The sequence below is a fragment of the Myotis myotis genome, unplaced genomic scaffold (genome assembly GCF_014108235.1).
Source record: "Myotis myotis isolate mMyoMyo1 unplaced genomic scaffold, mMyoMyo1.p scaffold_m19_p_9, whole genome shotgun sequence".
Classification (NCBI taxonomy): Eukaryota; Metazoa; Chordata; class Mammalia; order Chiroptera; family Vespertilionidae; genus Myotis; species Myotis myotis.
In genome coordinates, this window is record NW_023416401.1 from 59,953,705 (window position 1) to 59,978,254 (window position 24,550).

Here is a 24,550-nt window from a genome sequence, read left to right on the forward strand (position 1 = left end):
CTCTAGAGGATTTGCATTTTTGCTTCTGCCAGACACTTTTGGAGATACTGTAAGCCTAGAATCATCTTAATTCCTCAGCCCAGGGACTCTCAGGTCTCTAGAGTAATGAAAATCTGAACCTGAAGGGAGCAGACATACTTAATAGCCTCTGGTAGATATTTTTTTTCTTTTTCTTTAAGCAGCGGCAGAGAGAGAGGTTTTCTGCTTAGTTCCCTTTGCAGACAGGCATGTGCCGCCACCCCCCCACCCCCCCAAAGTGATCTTGCCTCTAGCCTTGTGGAGAGGTCCCAGTCTTTTGTTTCCTTGTAGTAGGCTCAGAGCCTCGTCTCTCCTTCCCGTGAGGCAGCTCATTGCTCAAACTTCACTTCTCGGACTTTCTTTTGCTCCCATGCAGCACAGGCTCCCTCTTTTTGTATTTAACCTCCTCTGAGGCTTCAGTTTACTCAAGTTTTTCCTGGCCCTTGGGGAATTCCTACACTTTATCTGTGACCTCAGCGATGCAGTTACAAGAACACTCATTAAAATTTATACTTTCAACAATAAAGATTTAAAAAATATTTAAAAAAATTATCCGGCATCTGGGTGTTTATGGCAATGGCAGATTTTTCAGTCTGCCATTTCTATAGGAAATTTAACACAGTATTTTACTATATTATCACTAGAGTCCCTGGGATCCTTTTTTCCAGAGCTAAGGCAGACCGTGGATTCCTGACTTGGCTACCAAATGTTTTTTGTGGTAAGCTGACAGTCACAAGGCTGAGATCCTGTAATTGATCTGGGTGGTGGGTTGCAGTGCTGGGCAGCTGTGGAGACTGGCAGTTGGTCCCCTGTGCATGGAAGATCACACAGCTAAGCCCCCACCTTGCCTTCTGGGGCCAAGGCCACAGCCAGACCCTTCTCCCTATTCTGAGATCTAGTAACTGACCCCTCAATGCATTTTTGAGGCCTGTGAAGTACGTGGTGCCAACAACGGTCTTGGGCAAGACTGCTTGGAAGTAGGTTTAGGGCAGAGGCCAGAGGTGGGTATTCAGGCAACAGAGTGAGGCTGGGGCCAGAGCCTTAGGAAGTGAGCCCTCAGGTCACCGACTAAGAAACTGGACTAACAGCCAAAGACTCCATACACACAGGTGCAGCTGCACAAAGCTGGCTAGACCATCTCAGAGCCCTGGAAAATATGACCGGCCTGTTGGAGGCACAGCAAACTGGTGGGCTTTCAGGGAAAGCAGTTTGAACATATGCTTCGAGAGTCTGATAAGTGTTCAGTTCTAGAAATCCCAGAAAATTATTCCAGAGAAATAAATCAAGGAAAGGAAGACATTCACTCAGTACGCTGACAGGGAAAACGGGAAGCAATCCAAATGCTCAACAGGAGGTGAAGAATTAAGAACACGATGGCCTTGATTAAAGCATTCAACCCATTCAGCAAGTAAACGGGAAGGCAATGAACTCATGATTTAACATCAATATAAAAAGGACATGAGCCGAAACCGGTTTGGCTCAGCGGATAGAGCGTTGGCCTGCAGACTGAAGGGTCCCAGGTTCGACTCCGGTCAAGGGCATGTACCTTGGTTGCGGGCACATCCCCAGTGGGAGGTGTGCAGGAGGCAGCTGGTCGATGTTTCTCTCATCGATGTTTCTATCTCTCTCCCTTCCTCTCTGTAAAAAATTAATAAAAAATATATTAAAAAAAAAAAGGACATGAAACGTTTCAAACTTTCTGTGGTGGTGGTTTCCTTATTAAATCACTTAAGGGTGAAGAAACTAACAAGGAATTGGGAGTCTGTAAGCTGTTATTGGCACTATCCACAGGCCCATCATGGGCACGAGCAGCCAGCCCAGTGGGGGCCTGGGCCCCTCAGCTGTCTTCCCGTAGGCCTAGCGGCTGGAACCGTCTCTTTAGCAGATCCTGCTTTCATTCCTCTGGGTGGCTCTTTAGGCCGTAGCAAGGAACACTGGAGGTCTGCCCACTTCCACCCCCACCCTCCGCCAAAGAGGGGAAGGAAGGGGAGAGGACGCAGAAGCCTGCCTGTCAGATGTCTCAGAGTGCACCTACCACCTTCCCTCCCAGTGGCATTCCAGTTTGAGTCAAAAAAGGAATATAGCCTTTTTATTGACTACTTTAAGTAGAACAAACTAAATACATATTTAACAGTTTTGGTTCGTTTATACAGTACATTAAATAAGTTATGCACAGAGTTAAGTAACAAAAGTTCCTATCAGAGAAATGACAAAGCACAGAAAAATCAGACCCTACCGCATCCTGTGGGTGGTTTCACATTCATCGTCTCCCTTAAAAAACCACGCTTGGAGGCTTATTTACATGATTGGCTTTCTTTCATAAATGGAGCTTTTGTAGCCTCATCAGGAACTTGGAAAGCTATGAAAGTGGACCGAAGGCCTCTTAGCCAAACAGCTCTTTCAGCCATTCACCTAATGTGTATTGCTGCTTCTTTGCCAACTCCACCGCAGGGACAGGGCTGTCCCTGCCGGCCACTAGCCACACATGCCCTATTTGGTATAAGCATCAATGAGTGTACGCTGGGCAGTAGTGGATCGGACCAGATGGGGTCTGCAGGGGAAGCACCATCTCTGTGGCTGCGGAAGGGAGGATGCAAGGCCCGCTGCCCTCAGGCCTCCTGACCTTCTGGCCCTCGGTGGACAAGGTCGCCTGCACCATCATCTTTGGAAATGAGCATGTCAAAGCATGTGGGCAAAGAGGCAGGGAGTCAACATTTTGGCTTTACAAGAACTAGGCACCCAGAGTCGGAAGGGCCCTATTGGGCAGCTGGCCCAGTACCCAACCCACCCCGACAGGACTCCTCCTGACAGTGGCTGTCTGGCCCATGTGGAAACAGCCCAGGTTCCTCTGGCTTTTCTTACATTTGGTTCAAACACACCACCCAGTTTTCTGCAAAGAGCTAAAAAATAATAAATTTAAGGAAGTTGGCTTGGTCAACTGACCTGGGAGTCTAGAAACCAGTTCTGAAGAAAGCCTCCAAGGTATATTCTATTTTAAATGATTTATTCAATCTACAATCCCTTCCACAATTTCCAGGACAAACAGCCAGCTGGTCATCACCTATGCTTTCATTCTGAAGAATTCACCACCATACAATTCCAATCTCAGTTGCTGAACCTTCAGATCCACTTGCTGAGATCTTTTCTGGAGCTACCAAGAACAAGGTCTACACTCCTTGCAAGCAGGTGAAAGCACTGGGTATCAATTTGACTTTGGAACAGGCTGCACAAAGTCAAGTGTAGATTCTCTGTCTAGAAGCTGAAGATGCTCACATTGACACCAAGAAGTGAGGGGCTCCTGGTAGACCAGCTGGCCTGGATGGGCACTGCAGCCAGTGTTGGACATCCCCATGCTGGGTAGATGTGTCCTGTTTCCAGACTTAGATCCACTGAGACACACACACCACTCCGCACTGTCCAGGAAAAGATCCACTCACTCTGTGACCTTATGGCCCAGGGCCCCTGGAGCTGAAGAGCCCCCCAAAGTGGAGTACTCACACCTCAGAAGGGGGGGTGGCTATTCCTGCACAGGTGAAATGAACAGACTCAGTTTCCACCACGAGGTAGAGCCAGGCATGCTGCAGGCAGTGGGGACCCAGAAGGCGACCGAAGATCTGAGGGGCCAGCCCTCAAGTATCCCTTGGAACATCTAACGCACCCACACCGGTCACTTTTGGTCTTCTCTGGTTCCTGCGACCATTCTTCACTGGATAAGACAATGATGTCCCATCACTTGTCAGCATCCCTCAACACTGGCCTCATCCTCCAGATGTGCTCTGACCGTTGGGCAGGCTTGTATCAGTTTTTTTTTAATTTATTAAATTTATTGGGGTGACACTGGTCAACATGTGTCATATTTGCTTTTGATTTCTAGGGTAACATTGAAGAGCCTGTGACTGCCTTAATAACACTTTCAGTACCATCACCCCGAAACCTTCTACCTTTTGTCCCCCCAAATATTAGCAATAAAAGGTGGTCCTCTAAGAAACCTGATTATGTATAAAAATATTTAAAATCCAACTAGATGAAGGTGGGAAGCCTGAACTTGAACCCCCACCTGGTAGCTGGGGTGATATTAGCAGAAACTGGAAATCAAGTGGGGAACTCAGACTCAACCCTGCCTCTCCAGTGCCATCACCCCATCCCAAAACACTGCCAGTGCCATCACCTCCTCCCAATTAGAGAGCTGGGGAATTTCAGACAGGAAATTAGAGAAAGGGATTCTTTCCATCTAAATAGTAAGTCTTGAACAGATGCCTGCAACCAATGTGTGAAACTGACCAAATACTGCCGAGGTTTTCAGCTTGGACTTTGGGTAGGACATGAGCAGAGCAGTATTGACTAGCATCACAAAAACTCTGAAAACTAAGCTGTCATTGGAACCACAGCCCACAAAGAGCCAGCTAGAACCTGCACAACTAAACCTATGCCTTAGCTTAAGAAAATGACATCGAGCTATGATAATATTTTGTTGGTTTTGGTCTTTATTCCAACCAGGAAAAATCTGATCTACCCTGTCTAGTCAGATTAAAGAATCCCGTCCTAGCTGGTTTGGCTCAGTACATCGAGCGTCAGCCTATGGACTGAAGGGTCCCAGGTTTGATTCCTGTCAGGGGCACATGCCTGGGTTTCAAGCTCAATCCCCAGTGGGGGGCGTGCAGGAGGCAGCCGATTGATGATTCTCTCTCATCACTGATGTTTCTATCTTTCTCTCCCTCTCCCTTCCTCTCTGAAATCAATTTAAAAAAAATAAAAATTATATATATATTAAAGAACCTGCCTAGGTGTTCATCTGATTTGCCAATGGAAAGACAGTGAGTGAGCTGAGGGCAGACCCAGTGAACACCTCGAGACACCCTCTTGCTGTAAACTGATTTAATAGGCCCCATGACCTCCTTGGAGGACATTCCGTATCTTATGAAAATATAGGCAAGTCCCATCAGGGGTGCTGACTTCATCCCTGTTAAAGTCAGAACACCCCACAAGTACTGCAGTTTAGAGTTCTAAATCAACGTAACATTACTGTTATTCCTTCTCTGTGTATACTTTACTTTGTGCAATGGAAATACAGGTATTTTAAAGGTGCCTTGTATTACGTTTCTTTATAAGACAGAACATCCTTCGGTAAGGTCAATTAGGGACTAGAAATTCTTAAAGCAAGGACAATGCTACCTATGCTGATTGCTTTTCCTTTATAGGATGAGAGCTTCTATTTCACTCTTGTCAGTGCACAAAAGGTGGCTATCTAAAGCAGGGCTCTCAAGTGCCAGCAGGAGTAGAGCTGACCAACTCATCCCAACTGATTCCGTGGGGAGAGAAGGTGCTGGAGGCGAGGTGGAGAGTAGAAAAGTCAGGGAAAATGTGTGTGGCAGTTCTGAACACTTTAAAACAGGGTTAGGTGATGTCATATTGGGAGCGCCAAGTCAATAGCTGGAAACCTCCCTGAAGACAGGAAGGAAAACTGGTCAGGTTCTCTCAAAATGGTTCTCACATTTCACAAAATTTCTTAGCTCAAAATGGGTATCTATCAAACACACGAGAAGGGAGTCTGAGATTGTGTGCCCAACAGTAAGCTGATGCAGTTATGTATAATGACATGAAACCATGAGGTCTGAAGAATTCTTTATGGTCCATGAGGGCTGCTCAGAAGTAACCAGGCCCTGATTAGTGAGGCGAGTCCTAGTCACACCATATCACATTTTACGGGGCAACTGCGGCTTCAGAGGTGCCAGATAGAGACCGATTCACACTGTGATCTGGACACACGCGGTCTGAGACAAGACACAGAACAAGATGACTGTGCAAACAGCCAAGCGGTGACAAGAGGTTCTGAGTTTCCAACAGACGATCCATTCAATAACTTGATGATAGTAGTTGGCCAAAATGCTCAGAACAGACTAATCTACACCTGAGTCTCGTTCTTCCTCAGACCAATCCAAGTGCTGGAAACTTTTCTGCACAAGCAAAATCAAATCAGAGAGGGAGAAAACTGGGTCCTAAACTGAAGAAGCCAGGCAGGTTAGAAAACCTTGTCCAAGATGATCTGTGATGCTTGGTGAAAGTTTTATTTATTTTTTATTGTTATGGGTGCTTTTCCTAAAATGGTGACTTTCCTGTGGTTTCTGAGAATTTTAACAAGTCTGAACAGCAGGGTCAAGGGAGTCCTGAGTGCTGCTTTTTGCTTCCCCGAAGTCCCCCTGGGCCAATCAGTGGCATCTGCTGAGGGTGGAAATGGGCTCATGAAGCTGCTGGGGACGAGGGGGGCCACTCCCTGTCAGGAGGACTCTCTCCAGCCTGCTCGCAGCCTCCAGGCCTCTGCTGCGGGAGGACAGTGGAGCAGGAGACAGTGCATGGGGCCAGCTGCCTCCAGCCTGGCCGGGCACATAGTCTGCTGCCTCAAGAGGCAGGGAGGGGAGCTGGTGGTCTACACTGAAAAGGTGCCCGCCACGCCAGCTCCAGCTGGGAGAGGAACAAACCAGAAAGCCATGGAAGAGGCAGCTCCAGCCAACTGCCTGTGTGCAGAAAGGACGGCACACTATTTCCCCCAAGGACACAGATGGGAAACTGGGGCAGGTGTCTGGAGAGGCTGTGAAGCAATGTTTGCTGGGCTTGGTTGGACTCTTTCTGCCTCCACTTCACTTCTTGCTGATGACCCAGCAGCTACTTGTACTGGTCCAGCCCTGTGCTGTGAGGTCATCAGGGGGAAGGAGCCTGGGCTCAGAGTCCGTTGCTGTCGATGGCTGTCACAGAGGCAGGTGTTGAGGAGCGCGAGGTGGTTGCTGAGGTCTTGTCCAGTGCTGGGCTTGGCACGCTGCAATCAGCAGACCTGGCTGACCTCCCTCCAGGAAGCAGTGGCCGGCTCTGGCTGTGGGGACTCTGGCCGTGCAGGTTCTGGCCACAGAGGCGGTGGTGCCGCTCCCAGTCCTTATGTTGGCAGAAAGAGCCGCAGTATCGTGCGATATTGCAGCCGCTGCAGGTCTCGCTGGCTTTGCGGCCACAGTTCCAGCAGTTCTGCAAGGCACAGGCATTGGTTAGTTGCTTGGATATTGTGGGGCAGGCTTGTCATCACTCATCACCTGCCCTGTAGAAGAGGGGGCTTGGACCTACCCATACCTGTCCTTGTCCTGATTCTACTGTCTCTGCTTTCTGAGTTTCCTGAGTAACATAGGAAGAGAACTTACCCCGACTTAGGGGACAGCGAGATGAGGGGGATGTGAACACACAAACCGCATCATTGCAGGGCAGGCGGAAGCCCCACATCTTGTTGAAGGCACTGACTCACGATTTATCCCTCAGCAACCAAACCTAACTCTGTCCCCACGTCCCCCACCGTAGCTCTCTATTCTGAGACCACACGTGGTTTCCTCTCTCGGTCTTCCCAACAGAGGAATAACCGTATTTTTACTAACAACACCTTATCTTAGATGGTTATATTACTTCCTCTGTATCCACTCTCCTTTCAGAGATGTGCCTTGTCATAGGTGAGCTGGGGGTTGTGAGGAAACTTCTGGTTTATTTATGGGAGCCCCTGCAGTATCTCGGAGCTCAGGGCCCCTGGGGTCTAGGTCAGGAAGTTTTCTTACTACTTTGCACTTTCCTAGAGGGGGGATGGGTACTGCTAGGGTCTAGCAGAGACCACAGGAGAGGGAGGACTGTACATTTGAGAATGCACTAATTCTATGATGGAGGATATGAGCCAAGTGAGGCGTGGTGAGAGCTACAAGGAGCAGCCATGAGAGAGGCAGTTGAAACCTGCTCCTTGGTACTCTTCTCTTTCCTCTGGATTCCAGTGGTGACTCCAGTAGTGACACAAGTGTTTTTTCCGCACCCAAAGTCTCCAGGTCCACTTACAAGAGAAAAGCCTTATGGCACTGGCCAGAGGAAGCTACCAGGGAGAGGCAATGATTTCTTAGGTATCAGGAAGGACTTGAGCAGCCCCTTTCTCCAAGTTCTCCAGAATAGCAGAGCCAATCACAAGGCCCAATCACAAGGTCACAAGGTCTGACCACTCCTAGGAAAGAAAGACACTATCCCCCATGAAATCAGGACACTTGCTCAAGTGACAATGGGGCAGTAAGCGTTGAAAAGGGCCACTTGGCCCACCTCTTGGGTTGTACAGATAGGACACTGAGGACCAGTGGGCAGGGACTTGCCTAAGGTTATAAAATGTTTACTTGGCCCTGGCAGGTGTGGCTCATTTGGTTGGAGCATTGTTCCATACACCAAAATGTTGTGGGTTCCATTCCCAGTCAGGGCATGTATGGGTCTTCCTTCCTCTCTTGCTAAAATCAATAAAAACAGCCTGGTCAGAGTGCTCAGTGGGTTAGAGTGTCATCCTGTGCACTAAAAGGTTGCCAGTTGGATTCTTGGTCAGGGCACGTAACTGGATTGTGGGTTTGAGCCCTGATTGGGATGCGTATGGAAGGCAATCGATCAATGTTTTTCTCTCTCTCAGCATGTCCTCAGGTGAGGAATAAGCAAACAAACAAATAAATAAAAATAAATAAAAACATATCCTCAGGTGAGTAAAAAAAAAAAATTACTTGCAAAGTCTAGAATCCGAACCTCCTGACTGCACTATACTCAATGTAGAAGTTTAGTTTCAAAGGACATTAGAAAGGGCAGTATACTCCTGTCTAACACAACAGGCTTCTCAGGAAATACACTCTAAGGACTGCCTAAACTTGCCACCACAAATACCAGAGGACCAAAATAGGAAGCTGAAGTAATTCTTAGGGCTCAAGCAAACTGCATTCCAGAGAATGTCAGACTTTGGAGCCTGATGGGCTGACTCCAAACAATGCATTGGCAGAACATTCCCACTTGTGGGGAGGACCTCAGTGGTTGTCTATGTGGGGCTGCTGTTGAAACAGGCCAACGGGGCAGCCCTAGCTGATGGGAGACTTTTACTCCTCTGCCCAAGTCTGCAAGAATGTCTCAAACTGGGGCAGAGTACTGACGCACTGGAACGTAAGCCTTGGCTGCCATTCTATTTAAAATAGCTTATTTCATAATTTATGAAATATAATAAAACAAGGTAAGGAAAACAGCTTCCCACTGAGGCAGGATCGGTCTATACATGCAGGAACATTGTGGTAAGTGTCAGCGCAGCCAGGTGAACAGGTCACTGTCGTGTACCCTTGCCCTGTGACATTTCCTGACTTAATCACGAGGCTTTGGCTACGATGTAAGACAAAAATGGTTTATTATTGTAGTCTCCCTTCAAATACTCATTCCTCAAAACTGGAGCAGCACACTGGGTCAGACAGTTAATGGGAGAAGGCTATAAACCTTTTGAAGTACTGGCCAGGAAAGGCAGAAGTGGGATGCCAGAATTTCCTTTGTCAAGTATGGGCCATCAGTTTATGCCAAGTGTGACCCAGAGGCCACCTGTATCAGAGCTCCGTGAGGCTTGTCAAAAATTCCTGGGACCCATCCCAAACCTCCCTGACATGACCACAAACATTGGCCCAAAAGAGAAATAATTCCTCATCTTATAATCATCTGCTAGGCCACTCTGTTTGCCAGGGAAGCCAGGCTGAGGTCAGAAGGTGCCATGTGGTGGAGATGAGAGGACCTCTCACTTCATCCCCCTCCTGAGGCATTCCAGGGAGATGCCTGGGTCTGCCCTTAGAGTCAGCTATTCTGCAAAGGCAGGTGCTGCCACAGCTTACACACGTATATTGTTAGCCACATAAGAAAATCCTTTCATCTGTACAGTGCATTTAGTGCAGTACAGTTTGGAAGTGCTAACACAACCATGACCAAATGGTATCTTCCTAGAAACTAAGAGACCAACAGGAGAGGGTCTGCTACACACCCATTATACAGGGAAGGAAAGTGACCCCTTAAGGGCACACTGCTAGTGTGAGGGGCAACTGGGATGGGTTCCTAACCTCCAGTCCTGGGCTCCCTCCGCTATACTAAGCTCCCTGTCACGGGATGAACAACAAACTCCAGGGATATACTGTTAGACTTTAAATATGTACTATGTTTAAAATTACAGCTCCTTAAAAGCACTCTCCTATAAATGGAGAGCTGGGATTGAAACCATGCAGTCCAGATCCAGAACTCATGCTGTAAGCCAAAATGTTACATTCCTTCTTTGGAGAAAGACAGAAAAAATATAAACACAGATATGAAAGTAGATAAATATGAACAAATATAGATATTGATATGAATAGCTATAGATATAGAATTAAATACACACAAAAGAAAAAGATATCACTGCTCAGAAACAATTATAAAGAAAAAAGAAGGGGACAAAAAAAAGGGGAGAGTTAAAGGAACTATTTCCTTTTTCCTCTCTTGAGTCTAAACTTTAAATATGACTCTGGCCCGGCTGGTGTGGCTCAGTGGTTGAATACTGACCTATGAATCAGGAGACCATGGTTCAATTCCCGGTTAGGGCACATGCCTGGGTTGCGGGCTTGATCCCCAGTGTGGGGTGTGCAAGAGGCAGTTGAGCAATGATTCTCTCTCATCATTAATGTTTCTATCTCTCTCTCCCTTCATCTCTGAAATCAATTAAAAAAATGACTTTTGATCACATAATGCAGCATACATTTCTGACAGCAAGTAAAAATTTGGAGAAATTACATTCTTACCAATATAACCATTCATTCCTCTGAAACCTGGTATCACTGCACAGTCTACAGGGTAAATCAAATAAACTATTTTCTCACAACTCAGTGTCTTTTATCGAATGCTACAGTATGGAATTTTCCACATCCCCTGTGATGGTCACATGACATTTAGACATTTTCGTCTTTACATCACCATGCTTGGCACTGCTATAGTGAAAGATTAAGAAAATAAAAAGATTGAGAAAATAAACTTCCTGTTGTTTAAGAAAACAAACAAACCAGCCCTAGCCAGTTTGGCTCAGTGGATGGCTCAGTGGATAGATAGAACGTGGGCCCACAGACTGAAGGGTCCTGGGTTCGATTCCAGTCAAGGGCATGCACCTCGGATGCAGGTTCCCTGGCCCTGGTTGGGGTGCGTGCAGGAGACAACCAATGAATGTGACACATCAATGTTTCTCTCTGTCTCTCCCTTTCCCTTCCGCTCTCTAAAAACCAATGGAAAAATATCCTTGGGTGAGGATTAACAATTTTTTTTTAAATAAAGAAAACAAATCAACTGAAATACCCAGGATTTTTTTTTTTTTTTAATAACTTCAAGAGAATGTCCCAAAGATAGCTAATTTCTCAATTTGTAGAAATTGAGTTTATTTTTATCCTCTGTGGTAAAAGAATGTCTTATTTCTTTTTTTTTTTTAAATATATTTTATTGATTTTTTACAGAGAGGAAGGGAGAGAGACAGAGAGCTAGAAACATCGATGAGAGAGAACCATCGATCAGCTGCCTCCCGCACATCTCCCACTGGGGATATGCCCGCAACCCAGGCACATGCCCTTGACCGGAATCGAACCTGGGACCCCCCAGTCCGCAGGCCGAGGCTCTATCCACTGAGCCAAACTGGTTTCGGCAAGAATGTCTTATTTCTCTTAGAAGCATCACCAAGTCCTGGGCCATGTGTCTTGGAGAGTTGGGCAGGTCTGCCCCATCTGTCACTTCAACCCATAAAAGAACTACCCTATTTACAAGCAGCCCAGATGCTACAGGGGCCTCCATTTCCTCACTCCTGTACCCTGGCTTCAGCAGTGGGCAAAGTCCCTAATCCACAGTTTCCTCACTTGTGAAATCAGAATCCAATAACACCCACCTCGTAGAATCATTGTGAGGATCAAAAAGACAATACACACACTTAACTTTGTGGCTACACACAGTACCTAAGCCCACTCAGTGAAGGGGAATGTCATCATTACCATGCAATCCACAAACTCTGGTTTTAGGGTGAGTTTTCAAAATTAAAACCAATATAGTAAGAATATAATACATGGTGGGGCAAAAGTAGGTTTATAGCTGTGAGTATGCAAAGCACAGAGTTTATTCTTTAAAAAAAAACACCACTTTTTATTCATTTTTAGAGAGACAGGAAGGTAGAGGAAGAATCATCAATGTGAGTGCAAAACATCGACTGGCTGCCTCTGCATATCCCCTATTGGGGATTGAACCTGCAACCTAGGGATGTGTGCCCTGACCAGGAATCCAACAGGCAACCTTTCGGTGCACAGGACAAAGCCCAGCCAACTGAGCCACACCAGCCAGGGCGAAACAGTTTATTGTATTATGATTTATTAAATATTGTATTATTTTCCATATGAACAACGGTAAATCTACTTTTGCCCCACTTTTTAGGGTACTTCCTAAAATATAAATAACTACCTGTATAATTGAGAAATAAAACCCTTCTGGTACTGGATAATTAATTATAATCATCTAGTTCAAGAGCAGACGGTTCTATCTTGCTGCCTAGCACTTGAGAAGATAGCAATGGGCTGGTTCACTCCAGGCTGCCCAAGCCCTAGCCCCAGCCCTAGCCCCCAGGACTAATAGAACTCTGACCTCCGTTGATTCTTCTTGTTCATTTATGACAAGGAAGGCATCCTCTGCAGCCTGCCGTTTGACGTCCGCTATGGTTTGCTCCATCCGAGCTCTCTCTGTTGCAATCACTTCAAAGGCTTTTTGCTCTGCCTCAGCAACGGCTTTCTGAACTTCTGACATGGCCTGAATTTTCACCTTATTCACAGCTTCTTCTAGAAGAAAGTGACAGTAAAATCAACTGGCCGATAAATCTTTTCCCTCCCACCCCACATCATTTCTAAAAAGGGACAGAACTGAAACTAGATGACTTTTTTAAAAAACACACAGGGATGAATATATGATGTATGTGTTCACTTTTATTCTTACACTCACTTGTCCATTCATGCAACCATTTGTTGAGTATACAGATGGAGGTGGGCACTGTACTAGGGACTGGGGACAGCGAGGTGACTAAGACTTAGTCTATATTCTCATAACTGTTTGTGATAAGTACAAGGTGGCTTAGGTGTTAGTATGAGAGACAAGAGATCCAAGGGGAAAGTGGTCAGCTTTACAAGAGTATGTGTCCTGGTTGAGATGAGAGGTGGAAATGAATTTTTAGAAAGTCTTGCATCTCATGCTAAGGAATTTAGCCCTTTTTCTAAAGAAAATGTGAACTCTAAAGGGTTCTACGCAAGGAGAAAAAAATGAAGACAGAAGAACCAATTGAGACTGGGACAACAATTTAGAAGAAGAGATAGAACAGTCTCTGACTTTAGGCAGAAGCAAGTAGCACAGAGTAGGGGAGAGGGCAGAACAAGATCAGCAGCATCTAGGGGTCTGGAGGAGAAGGTAAAGGGGAAGAACAGTAGTGGTATGCAACGAAACAAATAAGCAAAATGCTGGGGTGGAGGCAAGAGAAGGCTGCGGTGCCTCTGGGGCATCCAGGTATAAATGAATAGGAGGCAGCTGGTATATAATATTGACTCAGGTAGAGAAAAATGGGCAGGTTGACGGGAACCCTGGACTTCCAAAGCCGTGTCCAGTTACCATTACCCCACTTGGCTCCTGATCACTTTCTCCCATCATGATCACCACCCTGCATGGTTTCCATAAGATGGACACTCCAAATCAGCGGTCACCAACTGGTGGTCTGCGAGGTCTGAAAGGTTGGTGACCGCTGGTTTAAGGAAACCTTTGGAGCAATGGTCGCCAACCGGTGGTGCGCGGACCACTGGTGGTCTATGAGGTCTGAAAGGTTGGCGACCGCTGCTCCAAATAACACACTATGCACTTGAGCCTCAGCCCTAAGTCCCAATGTAAATGACCTCCCTCCTGAAATCACAAGACGACAGAAGCCTAAGGAAACTCCCTTGTTGCTTGGCTCTTGCATGTGGCTTATGCTTAAAGGAGGTTTAAACAGAGTGTTCTAGGCTACCATCATAGAACTTTGCATTTTATTGCTCCAGCCTTAAGAAAGGAAAGTTTTCATCTCAAAGGCCAAGCAAGAATGATGCTGAGTTAACTTGGCACTGAACTCCATGCTTCCTTTACTTTTTTTTAAAAAAAAGTATTTTTATGGATTTCAGAGAGGAAGGGAGAGGGAGAAATAGAAACATCAATGATGAGAGAGAATCACTGATCAGCTGCCTCCTGCATGACCCCTACTCGGGATTAAGCCCACAACCCGAGCATGTGCACTTGTCTGAATCGAACCCGGGACCCTTCAGTTCACAGGCCAACGTCCTACCCACTGAGCCAAACCAGCTAGGGCTCCTTTACTCTTGATATCCACACGGTTCATTGTGGCTCACCACAGCTACCTTTCATATCCTATTAGTTACCAGGTAGGTGTTAAGTCTCTCTTATTGAGCCAACATAATAATGCCCTGAAGAACATTTATCCTCTAAGTTTAAAAATCAATAAGAATCACAGTTTGAATAACTACCTTGCTCAAGGTAATAATTCAAGATAACAGGTGGCACTAGACCAGAACAAGGACTCAAATTTAGCTGGCTCACGCCATAGTCTGGTTCTTAACCATAATTAACCAAAGGTACCTCCCAAGTAGAAAATCACCAGTCACCACGGAGATCCTGTGCATGGTAATTTTTCGGATTGCCAGTAAAAATAAACATTTTGCAATAGGTTTACAGTGGGGCCTTGACTTACGAGTGTCCCGACTAACGAGTTTTTCGTCTCTCGGCCGATTTTTTGCTTTGAGTTGCGAGCTAAAATTCGGGTTACGAGCCAGCTTCAGATACCCCACCACTAGTTGGCGCGGCGAACGTCACAGTGAACGCCACAACATCAGCCCAGCATTCAATTCATTGTAATGGTGAAAATTGATTTGACATATGAGTAATTTGAGTTACGAGCTCCGTCACGGAACGAATTAAACTTGTAAGTCAAGGCCCCACTGTATTTACATCTCTCATAATTTGTCGGTTCATATATTTTGTCCACTTGTTTATTATGTTCTTGATGCTCTTGAGAGTCTTTCTGAATGACAGGTATTAACTTTTTGTAGAAATAAATTTTATTTTAGGAAGAAAATAAAAAACAATATTGGACTAAAAATAAATGTTACTAGGAATGGGAGGCAAGAAGAAAAGGCAGCTAGAATTTGGATGAGGTAAATATTAAGAATGAAAGGTTAAAAAAAAAAAAAAAGAATGAAAGGTTAATTTAAACCCCTCTCTTACCACAATAGGCAGTCCCACCTTTATTCTTCCTTTCACAGTAATGGTGAAAGGAAAAACAGACAGTTTTTTCAAGAGCAGAATGAAATGTGGTAGTGTGTGAACACAGTGTGTGTAGATTCTAGTGAACAGAATAGGCAGAAACAAATTAAGTTTCATGGCCAGAAACAGAGACTATAATGAACAGGGAAGAAAGAGTTGGTTACTTAATGTCTGAGTGTGACCCAGAAGCATGTGAAAGGGACCTGCATAGGCTGCTGGGAGGCATTCCAAATTCTTGACCTGCAAAGTAACATGAGGGGCATCCAGATGTGTGGGAAAGTTGGAGGAGAAGAGGCAGGAGCCTAGAGTTCTGTGAGGAGGTTGTTATGAGACAATCACTTCTCCCTCAGATATGTGCTGCGCACTGGCACAAGTCAGTGAGTACATGCAACCTCTAAGCAGATAGGCACATACCGGTTTTTTTCCAAAATTCCACAGGTACATATCCTGTTGCTGGCCTACTGTTGAATTCCCGCTGAGGATCTACAGGAGAGAGATAAGTAGCATGGGGTCAGAAATTACCTATGATTGGCATGTTTTCTTTTTATGAAAAACTTTTCAGATCTTTCATTTACCACTTAAGACTCAAAAATATATGTTCATGTAGTGCAAAAATATTCTGATAAGAGATAAAATCTGATTATAAAACAGCACACTTAATTTTTACTTTTAAATCCTCACTCGAGGATATTTTTTCCATTGATTTTTAGAGAGAGTGGAAGGGAGAAGGACAGACAGAAACACCAATGTGAAAGAGACACATTGATTGCTTGCCTCCAGCACACCCCGACCAGGTCTGGGGATCGAGCCTGCAACCGAGGTATGTGCCCTTGACCAGAATCAAACCCGGGACCCTTCAGTCCGAAGGCTAACGCTCTATCCACTGAGCAAACCTAGCTAGGGCTTAATTTTTACTTTAAAACACACACCTGCATGCCTTAGATATTAACAGTATTTCAAGTAGTGAGATTAAAAGTGATCTCCACTCAATGGACACAAGACACTGTGGGGTATGGGAGGCCAGGGGAAGGTCAAGGGGAGAAAAAAAAGGAGACATATATAATACTCTTTGTAATACTTTAAGCAATAAAACAAAATTTTTAAAAAAAGTGATCTCCACTTTCTTTTTACTTATCAATGTGTCCTTATTTCCCCCTCTGAACATATATGTATTTCTAAGGTACTTCATAAAATATAAATAACTATAGATATTTATGTGTTACATGTGTGTGTTTTCGTATCAAATTGATCTGAACTGTCTCCATCATGCACAGGGCACTGGCAAGTGCTCTCTGTAGGTATGTCAGAGAATATAGCTTTTCTTTCTTGGCAAGTCTGAATCCTTACATGTGATTTAAGGAGGTTTCCTGTAAATTTCTTTAAACACTCATAAACAAACAAAAAAAACCCCAAGCAGTGAAGAAAACAGTCTGAACAGTGCATGTCAAATGTACCATAAAGAGGCATCCCGGGGGTTGCTGGGAAAGACGTAGGGGTGGAGGGTGACTTATCATGTATGTTTACTCTGGTTGCAAAATATAATATTTTATGAGAAATGGTTCTATTGCTTTCAAAACTATGAAAACTAATCAAGGTCATTTGATTGTTGTTTTTTAATGTTAGTGCTAGTGGACTCTCTCATTTTTTAAAAAATTGATTTGAGCCCTAACCGGTTTGGCTCAGTGGATAGAGCATCAGCCTGTGGACTGAAGGGTCCCAGGTTCGATTCCGGCCAAGGGCATGTACCTTGGTTGCAGGCACATCCCCAGTAGGAGGTGTGCAGGAGGCAGCTGGTTGATGTTTCTCTCTCATCGATGTTCCTAACTCTCTATCCCTCTCCCTTCCTCTCTGTAAAACATCAATAAAATATAAATATATTTAAAAAAACAAAACAAAACAGAACAAGATCACAAATATTCTCATTTTCCATGAGGAAGACAATATTTCTTGAACATGTTAAATACCGAGTCCTTGAACTATTTTATCATTTACTCTTCATAATCATCTGGGCCTTTTTAACTCCACATTCTAGCACCACCTTCCTTTAAAGTGAAACATAAAAAGCTGGTCTTGCCATCTTACCACTGCTGAGAGGATCCGCACTCCCAGGACTGTGCTGCCTGGAGACCAGTTCATTCCCCGTTTTCCTCATCTCTGTATTTTCGTTGTATCGTCTTTTCCAGTAGTTGAGTTCGTCACGATCAGATTCCTGACAGCGCCGCAAAACTGCCATGGAACGCCTTGTTTTTTCTACCATTTCCATAATGCAGTTCAGGGCCTGAACCAGAGAAGAAGCCAGGTAGTGATGAGCTGAAGACATTCAAACACTGATGTTGCAAATCAAGGTAAACAAATTATATAAATAATGAAGGTTTAAGTGTCTTATAGACACAATATCAAGTTTACATGTTAAAGCCTTTATTACTGCTTCTTTTAAAATATAATGTGTATATAAATATGTACACAAACACACACACACAACTTAATTTATTTTTTGTTTGGATTTCAAAATAATACTGGATTCTTTAAGGTTGAAGTAACCAGACTCTCATTATAATATAGCCTTTTAAAGTCTATGGTGACCATGGAAACGACAATATGCTGGTGAAGATCTGGGGTGGGTGGGTGGGTAGGGGCTGAGCGAAGGGGGGTAAATGGGGGGAGTAGGAGACATCTGTCATACTGTCAACAATAAAAAAATAAAAATAGAAAAAAATTAAGTACACAGGCACTGAGAACCAAGATGGCGGCATAGGTAAACACTGGAGAATGCTGCCTCGCACAACCACTTCAAAAATACAACTAAAAGACGGAATGGACATCACCCAGAACCACAGGAAAGCTGGCTGAGGGGAAATTCTTCAACTAGAAGGAAAGAGAACAGCATCCTGAGACTCAGAGGAGGCGCAGCGGAGCAGGCTGGTGGCTGAGGGCGCGGTTGTCGTTTCCAATCGGGAGGGAGGCTCAGGCTCTGAGCTCCAGTTCTGGGCGAGTTGTTAGGAACCCAGACTCAAACGGGAGAAGCGGGACTGTCTGGCATCAGTCGGAGGCAGCTTTCTCTCGGAGGTTTGCAGCGGTTGCTGGGACTCTGAGAGGCAGAGCCTCTGGGGACGGGACTGAGAGCAGCCATAACTGCTCCCTCCACCCGCTCTGTTGATCCCGTGCAACCCGCCCTGCCCAAGCCCTGCACAGAGCCATTTGCCGGATAGCCTCAGGCAAAGGCGAGATTAGCACCTCCCCAGAGGACAGAAGTTTTCCCACTGCAGACACAGCTGACTCTCACAGCCAGTTGGCCTGGAGGTCAAATCCCCCCAGTATTAACTACAACAATCAAGGCTTAACTACAACAAGACTGCGCACAAAGACCAGGGGGTGCACCAAGAAAGCATAACAAAATGCGGAGACAAAGAAACAGGACAAAATTGTCAATGGAAGATACAGAGTTCAGAACCACACTTTTAAGGTCTCTCAAGAACTGTCTAGAAGCTGCCGATAAACTTAATGAGATCTACAAGAAATCTAATGAGACCCTCGATGTTATGATAAAGAACCAACTAGAAATTAAGCATACACTGATTGAAATAAAGAATACTATACAGACTCCCAACAGCAGACCAGAGGAGCGCAAGAATCAAGTCAAAGATTTGAAATGCGAAGAAGCAAAAAACACCCAACCGGAAAAGCAAAATGAAAAAAGAATCCGAAAATACGAAGATAGTGTAAGGAGCCTCTGGGACAGCTTCAAGCGTACCAACATCAGAATTATAGGGGTGCCAGAAGATGAGAGAGAGCAAGATATTGAAAACCTATTTGAAGAAATAATGACAGAAAACTTCCCCCACCTGGTGAAAGAAATAGACTTACAAGTCCAGGAAGCGCAGAGAACCCCAAACAAAAGGAATCCAAAGAGGACCACACCAACACACATCATAATTAAAATGCCAAGAGCAAAAGACAAAGAGAGAATCTTAAAAGCAGCAAGAGAAAGAAACTCAGTTACCTACAAGGGAATACCCATACGACTGTCAGCTGATTTCTCAACAGAAACTTTGCAGGCCAGAAGGGAGTGGCAAGAACTATTCAAAGTGATGAATGCCAAGAACCTACAACCAAGATTACTTTATCCAGCAAAGCTATCATTCAGAATTGAAGGTCAGATAAAGAGCTTCACAGATAAGGAAAAGCTACAGGAGTTCATCACCACCAAACCAGGATTATATGAAATGCTGAAAGGTATCCTTTAAGAAGAGGAAGAAGAAGAAAATGGTAAAGATACAAACCCTGAACAACAAATACACATCTATCAACAAGTGAATCTAAGAATCAAGTGAATAAATAATCTGATGAACAGAATGAACTGGTGATTATAATAGAATCAGGGACATAGAAAGGGAATGGACTGACTATTCTTGGGGGGAAAAGGGGTGTGGGAGATGCGGGAAGAGACTGGACAAAAATCGTGCACCTATGGATGAGGACAGTGGGTGGGGAGTGAGGGCGGAGGGAGGGGTGAGAACTGGAAGGAGGGGAGTTATGGGGGGAAAAAAAGAGGAACAAATGTAATAATCTGAACAATAAAGATTTAATAAAAAAAAAATAAAAAAAATAAAAATAAATTAATGAGAATAAAAACAATACTTAAAAACAAAAAGACTACGGTGAAACCTTATATATTTGCGTAAACACACCAAGGTATCTGATGAAGCTGGCGATTTATTAAGAATGTTATCAAAGAAATAATGTTCAGAGACAATTTTTATCACTCAAGATGCAAAGAGCTACTGTATATATACTTTAATGCAGTACTATATCTTCTCTTCCCTTTTCAGTGAGAAGGGAAACCCTCTCTTACAACGAGACAGAGAACTTGGGCTTGCATTCTGATTCTCATTTGTTTTTGGAGAAGCTCCATCTATTAACCCTTTGCAGTCGTATTAAATTCGGACATGGGTGTCGTACTGGTCGGAATTAATTTCCATTGAAAGAGTAGTGATATATAACATGCAAGATTATGAAGGATAAACAAGATTTATTAATTCTTTTTTGGAACTACGTCACTACTAGTAGAATCACAACGAACGTTATCACTTTCTACGTCAGAGTCAGTATTCAAGGTGCCAAAATAAAACTCTTCATCGTTACTTTCAGATTCGCAGTACACTTCTTTCGGTAACTTTCTTTTTGCCATTTTGGAGTATTATTTTGAAATATCTTAACAAGCGAGAATGCCTAATTACAGTTAAACGTAATTTGTAAAGCTTTATTTGAAATTCTGTGAGGTATCTCCAAAGCTTGTCGATTTCTTCACTCTCAAAAGGCGACTGACTCGCCACGGTGTTTTGCATGGCGAGTGTGGAACGACCGCGTTTGTTTATATTGAGTTTCGATATCTCCGATTTGTCGGGGCAATGTTTTGGTTCGTGACAAGGTCGCTTAGACACTTAAGAGCTTTCAGAGAAATTATGAACTGATACACGAAATGAATAGAGTTAAGATTCGTACGGTTCCTTGCTGTGGTGGCTGAGAGCAGACATACGACCGGAACGGTAAAAAAGCTTTGGTGGCTGAGAGTAGACAAACGACCGCAAAGGGTTAACACTTCCTATATACCAGGCCCTGTGATAAGCACCTTACATATTATTACAACCCTCCTGTAAATTTAAATACCACAGTTTTAATTAAAAAAAAAATAGATTTTTAAAAATTATAGTTAATACACAATATTATATTAGTTTCAGGGATACAACATAATGACTCGATATTTATATACCTTACAAAGGGATCACCATGATAAGTGCAGTAACCATCTGACACTGTACATGGTTATAATATTATTGACTATATTCCCTATGGTGTACATTACATCCACATGACATTTATTTTATAATTGGAAGTTTGTACCTCTTAATCCCCTTCACATTTTTCACCCATCCCCTACTCCTACCCCTCCCTCTCTGGCAACCTCAGTTTGTTCTTTGTATCTATGGTCTGTTCCTGTTAGGTATTGTTTGTGCATTTGTTTTTTGTTTGTTTTTTTTAGATTCCACATGAGTGAAATCATATGGTATTATCTTTCTCTGACTGACTTATTTCACTTAGCATAATACCTTCTAGGTCCATCTGTGTTGTTGCAAATGGTAAGATTTCATTATTTTTATGGCCAAGTTAAAAAAAAGGGGGAATGGAATTTTTTTTTTTAAGTTATAAAAATTAAGGCTAAAAATGGTGAAACAACAAAGATAGGAAGTGTCAAAGCTGGGATCTGAACTCACAAACCTCTATTACCTGACTTTACTTGGTTAAGACTTGAAGTGATCACAAAGATTTGGGAGTTACTCTTAGCTCTTTAGCTGGGGGAGCAGTAGAAAAATCAGCTTTTATTGCAAAGACACTGTGGCTCTCATTAAGTGTCTTGAAACATACATACTCTATTACTATTGGTGATATTAAGAATTAGAAGTACGAACAAGTTAGGTCCAGAGGCATGGGGGCGGGGCGGGGGGGGGAATAGAGGGGACAGGAAGAGATTGACCAAAGAACATATATGCAGCCCAGCTGTGTGGCTCACTGGTTGAGCGTTGACCCATGAACCAAGGGGTCACAGTTGTATTCCCTTCCCGGTCAGGGCACATGCCTGGGTTGTGGGCTCGATTCTCAGTAGGAGGCGTGCAGGAGGCAGCTGATCAATGACTCTCATCATTGATGTTTCTATCTCTCTCCCTCTCCCTTCTTCTCTCTGAAATCAATAAAAACATATTTAAAAAGAACATATATGCAGAGCCCATGGACATAGACGATAGTGTGGTGAAGGCCTGGGGTGGGGTAGGAGCTGGGTGGAAGGGGGCAAACAGCAGGAAATTGGGGGACATCTGTAATACTGTCAACAATAAATTAAAAAAAACAAACACCCCACTTATCTGAAAATTTTAAAAAATTATACATAAGATTCTTACATGATCAAGATGTTTCCATTCATCAGCCCATTCCCTTTCTGTCAAACGGTGATCTACCAACTCATCTTGATAGCCTCCATTTAGACCTATTAGAAATTAGAGATTAAATTTGAGGATAGAGTAAAGAATACAGTAAATAGAATTCTATCAAGTAAACACACACATTCATACAAATGTGAGCATGCTATGAAGGCAATGATTCACAACAGAGTGTGGGAGCCACAAAATGACATAAAACCACCCCCCAAAAAATTACCATTGAGAATATATTTTAAAACTCCTTTAAATAGATTATGAAAGACCAAAAAAACAAAAGAAAAAGGTTTACGTCACTTACTAAGATTGTGGTGTCTATCACGAACTTCTCGGTGTTCTAACATCTTGTTGGGTTCACGATATAGGTGGGAAGTTGCAATATCTTCTAAGGTGTAGTGCTGAAGAGGTGGAGGTGTAGGATGGAACTGGCCCCCAGGATTCATAAGGGGCACACTGAGGGCAGGACTGTGCCGAGGAGCAGGGCTGATTGTACACACTCTCTTGGCAGGAGGTTCAGGAGGAATTGCATCTCTTTCAAAACCGTTGTCTTCCCTCCTGCGCAAAAATTAAGTAGCTATCTGAGCCCATCAACAAGTGTTCATGCAAACATATCCTTGAGCATCTACAATGTGCTAGGCATTTTCACAAACAGGAAGACATAAGGACAGGTTTGACATAAGACATGAACTGAATTGTCTTTAGAGGCCAGAGAGATAATGGAAACTGATTTAGTCCAGTATAAAAAGAGAGGTCAAATTCATCCACAATAAGGCAGAAATATCTAAACCTCATGAAGCAAATGAGAGACTAAGGAGACAATGGCATTTTCTTATATGATAAGAATATGGAGGACTATGGGTTCTACAATGATTAGAAATTTGCTACTGTGGAGGTCAGTTATTGAATATAGTTCGCCAGATTGAAGGAAAAAGGCTGAATAAATAATACACTTGTGAATTGGTTGGGCTTTTAGTAATTTAGCTTCAATTACAATAATATTGTGGTAGACATTCATACTGAAATATCCAGAATTAATTAAAATAACGTCAGCCTTCAAAATAATGGTGATTCATTAACGTGTGTTAGTAATTGTTACACTTTTACAAAACCTCACATATCAGAAAAAAATATCTTAGGCAGCTTGTTTCTATGGTTCTGGAACAATGGACACACTCTACTCTAGAGCAGAGTTTCTCACCAGAGGCATAGAGAGTCATCTGAAGCATTTCAAAAAAATACTCATGTCTGGAAGTTACACCTATAGATTTGAGAAGCATTCTGAGTCCACACCTATATATAACCACAGTAATAAAATTTTCTTTCACGAGCAAAGAAAAAGCTCAGTGGTTCCAGAAAAAGGAAGGATGAACAAGCTCTTCTCTGCTCACCTTTCTGGACTGGGCCTCTTTCCATTTCCATGCACTTCCATGAGCAGCTCAGAAGAGTCAGCAGGTGAAGCAATACTTGTGTTGAGCAAAAGGTGTTCGTGCTGAGCCAGGTACTGGGATGGGGTCTGCTTGGCAGCCCGAGCGCAGTGCAGCAGTTCTCGCTGCAGCAGGGGCAGGTTGGCCTTGAAAAAAAGAGGCAGGGATGGGAAGGTAGTTTTCCCTGTGTGGGGCCCCTCACAATAGGGCCCAGCACCTCAAAAGGCTCTCAAACAAGATGACACAAGACCAAAGCCTTTCTCTCCTTGTCAGTCTGAAGAGTATTGGGAATAACTGGAATTAAGCCTTAGACTAGGCTCTGCGGATACACAGGTAACCTACCTAGGGGCAGAACTGATTTCTCAGTGTGGTACCCTCATTGGGCACATTTCCTTATTTTGTAAAAGGACAATAATCATGTATTGATTATTTTTCCTTCCCCTCAAACTGAGGAAACCTTTAGTGTGGATAATTCATATAAAAAAACTCTATACTCTTTCAATTGAACTCTAATTACTTCACATATAAAGGTACTTTTCTCATATTCCTTCTTTAAAAAAAATTACATTCCCCCCCCCCCCCCCAAATTTAAAAACAATTCAGCCCTGGCTTGTGTGGCTCAGTTGGTTGGGCATTGTCCTGTTTCACCAAAGGGTTACTGGTTCAACTCCTTGTCAGGGCACCTGCCCAGATTGTGGGCTTGATCCCTGGTAGGGGGCATACACATTAATGTTTCTCATTCTCTCTCTCTCTCTAAAAATCAATAAAAAATCTTTTTAAAAAATTTCAGATCACACCTATAACATAAGTCTTTATTCCAGAGGAAAAAGATGAACAAGTGAAGAGAGGTTTTTTTTTTAATTTTTTTAAAATATATTTTATTGATTTTTTACAGAGAGGAAGGGAGAGGGATAGAGAGTTTGGAACATCGATGAGAGAGAAACA

At 43.7% G+C, this 24,550-nt stretch overlaps 1 protein-coding gene across 2 annotated transcripts in view; it reads right to left on the bottom strand.

The window, feature by feature from the left end:
- Positions 1 to 2,092: 2,092 nt before the first annotated feature.
- The window catches only part of CBFA2T2 (CBFA2/RUNX1 partner transcriptional co-repressor 2), a 149,571-nt gene continuing 127,113 nt past the window's right edge, over positions 2,093 to 24,550 (bottom strand). The window contains exons 5-11 of one of the 2 annotated variants that reach the window (XM_036323861.1): positions 23,570 to 23,751; positions 22,483 to 22,736; positions 22,146 to 22,231; positions 17,275 to 17,470; positions 15,607 to 15,675; positions 12,490 to 12,680; positions 2,093 to 7,029 (exon numbers count right to left, since the gene is read on the bottom strand). In XM_036323861.1, the coding sequence (XP_036179754.1) occupies positions 6,736 to 7,029; positions 12,490 to 12,680; positions 15,607 to 15,675; positions 17,275 to 17,470; positions 22,146 to 22,231; positions 22,483 to 22,736; positions 23,570 to 23,751 (1,272 nt within the window). In that variant the 3' untranslated portion in view covers positions 2,093 to 6,735. The remainder of the gene's footprint in view (positions 7,030 to 12,489; positions 12,681 to 15,606; positions 15,676 to 17,274; positions 17,471 to 22,145; positions 22,232 to 22,482; positions 22,737 to 23,569; positions 23,752 to 24,550) is intronic. The other variant, XM_036323860.1, reaches the window with a different exon arrangement.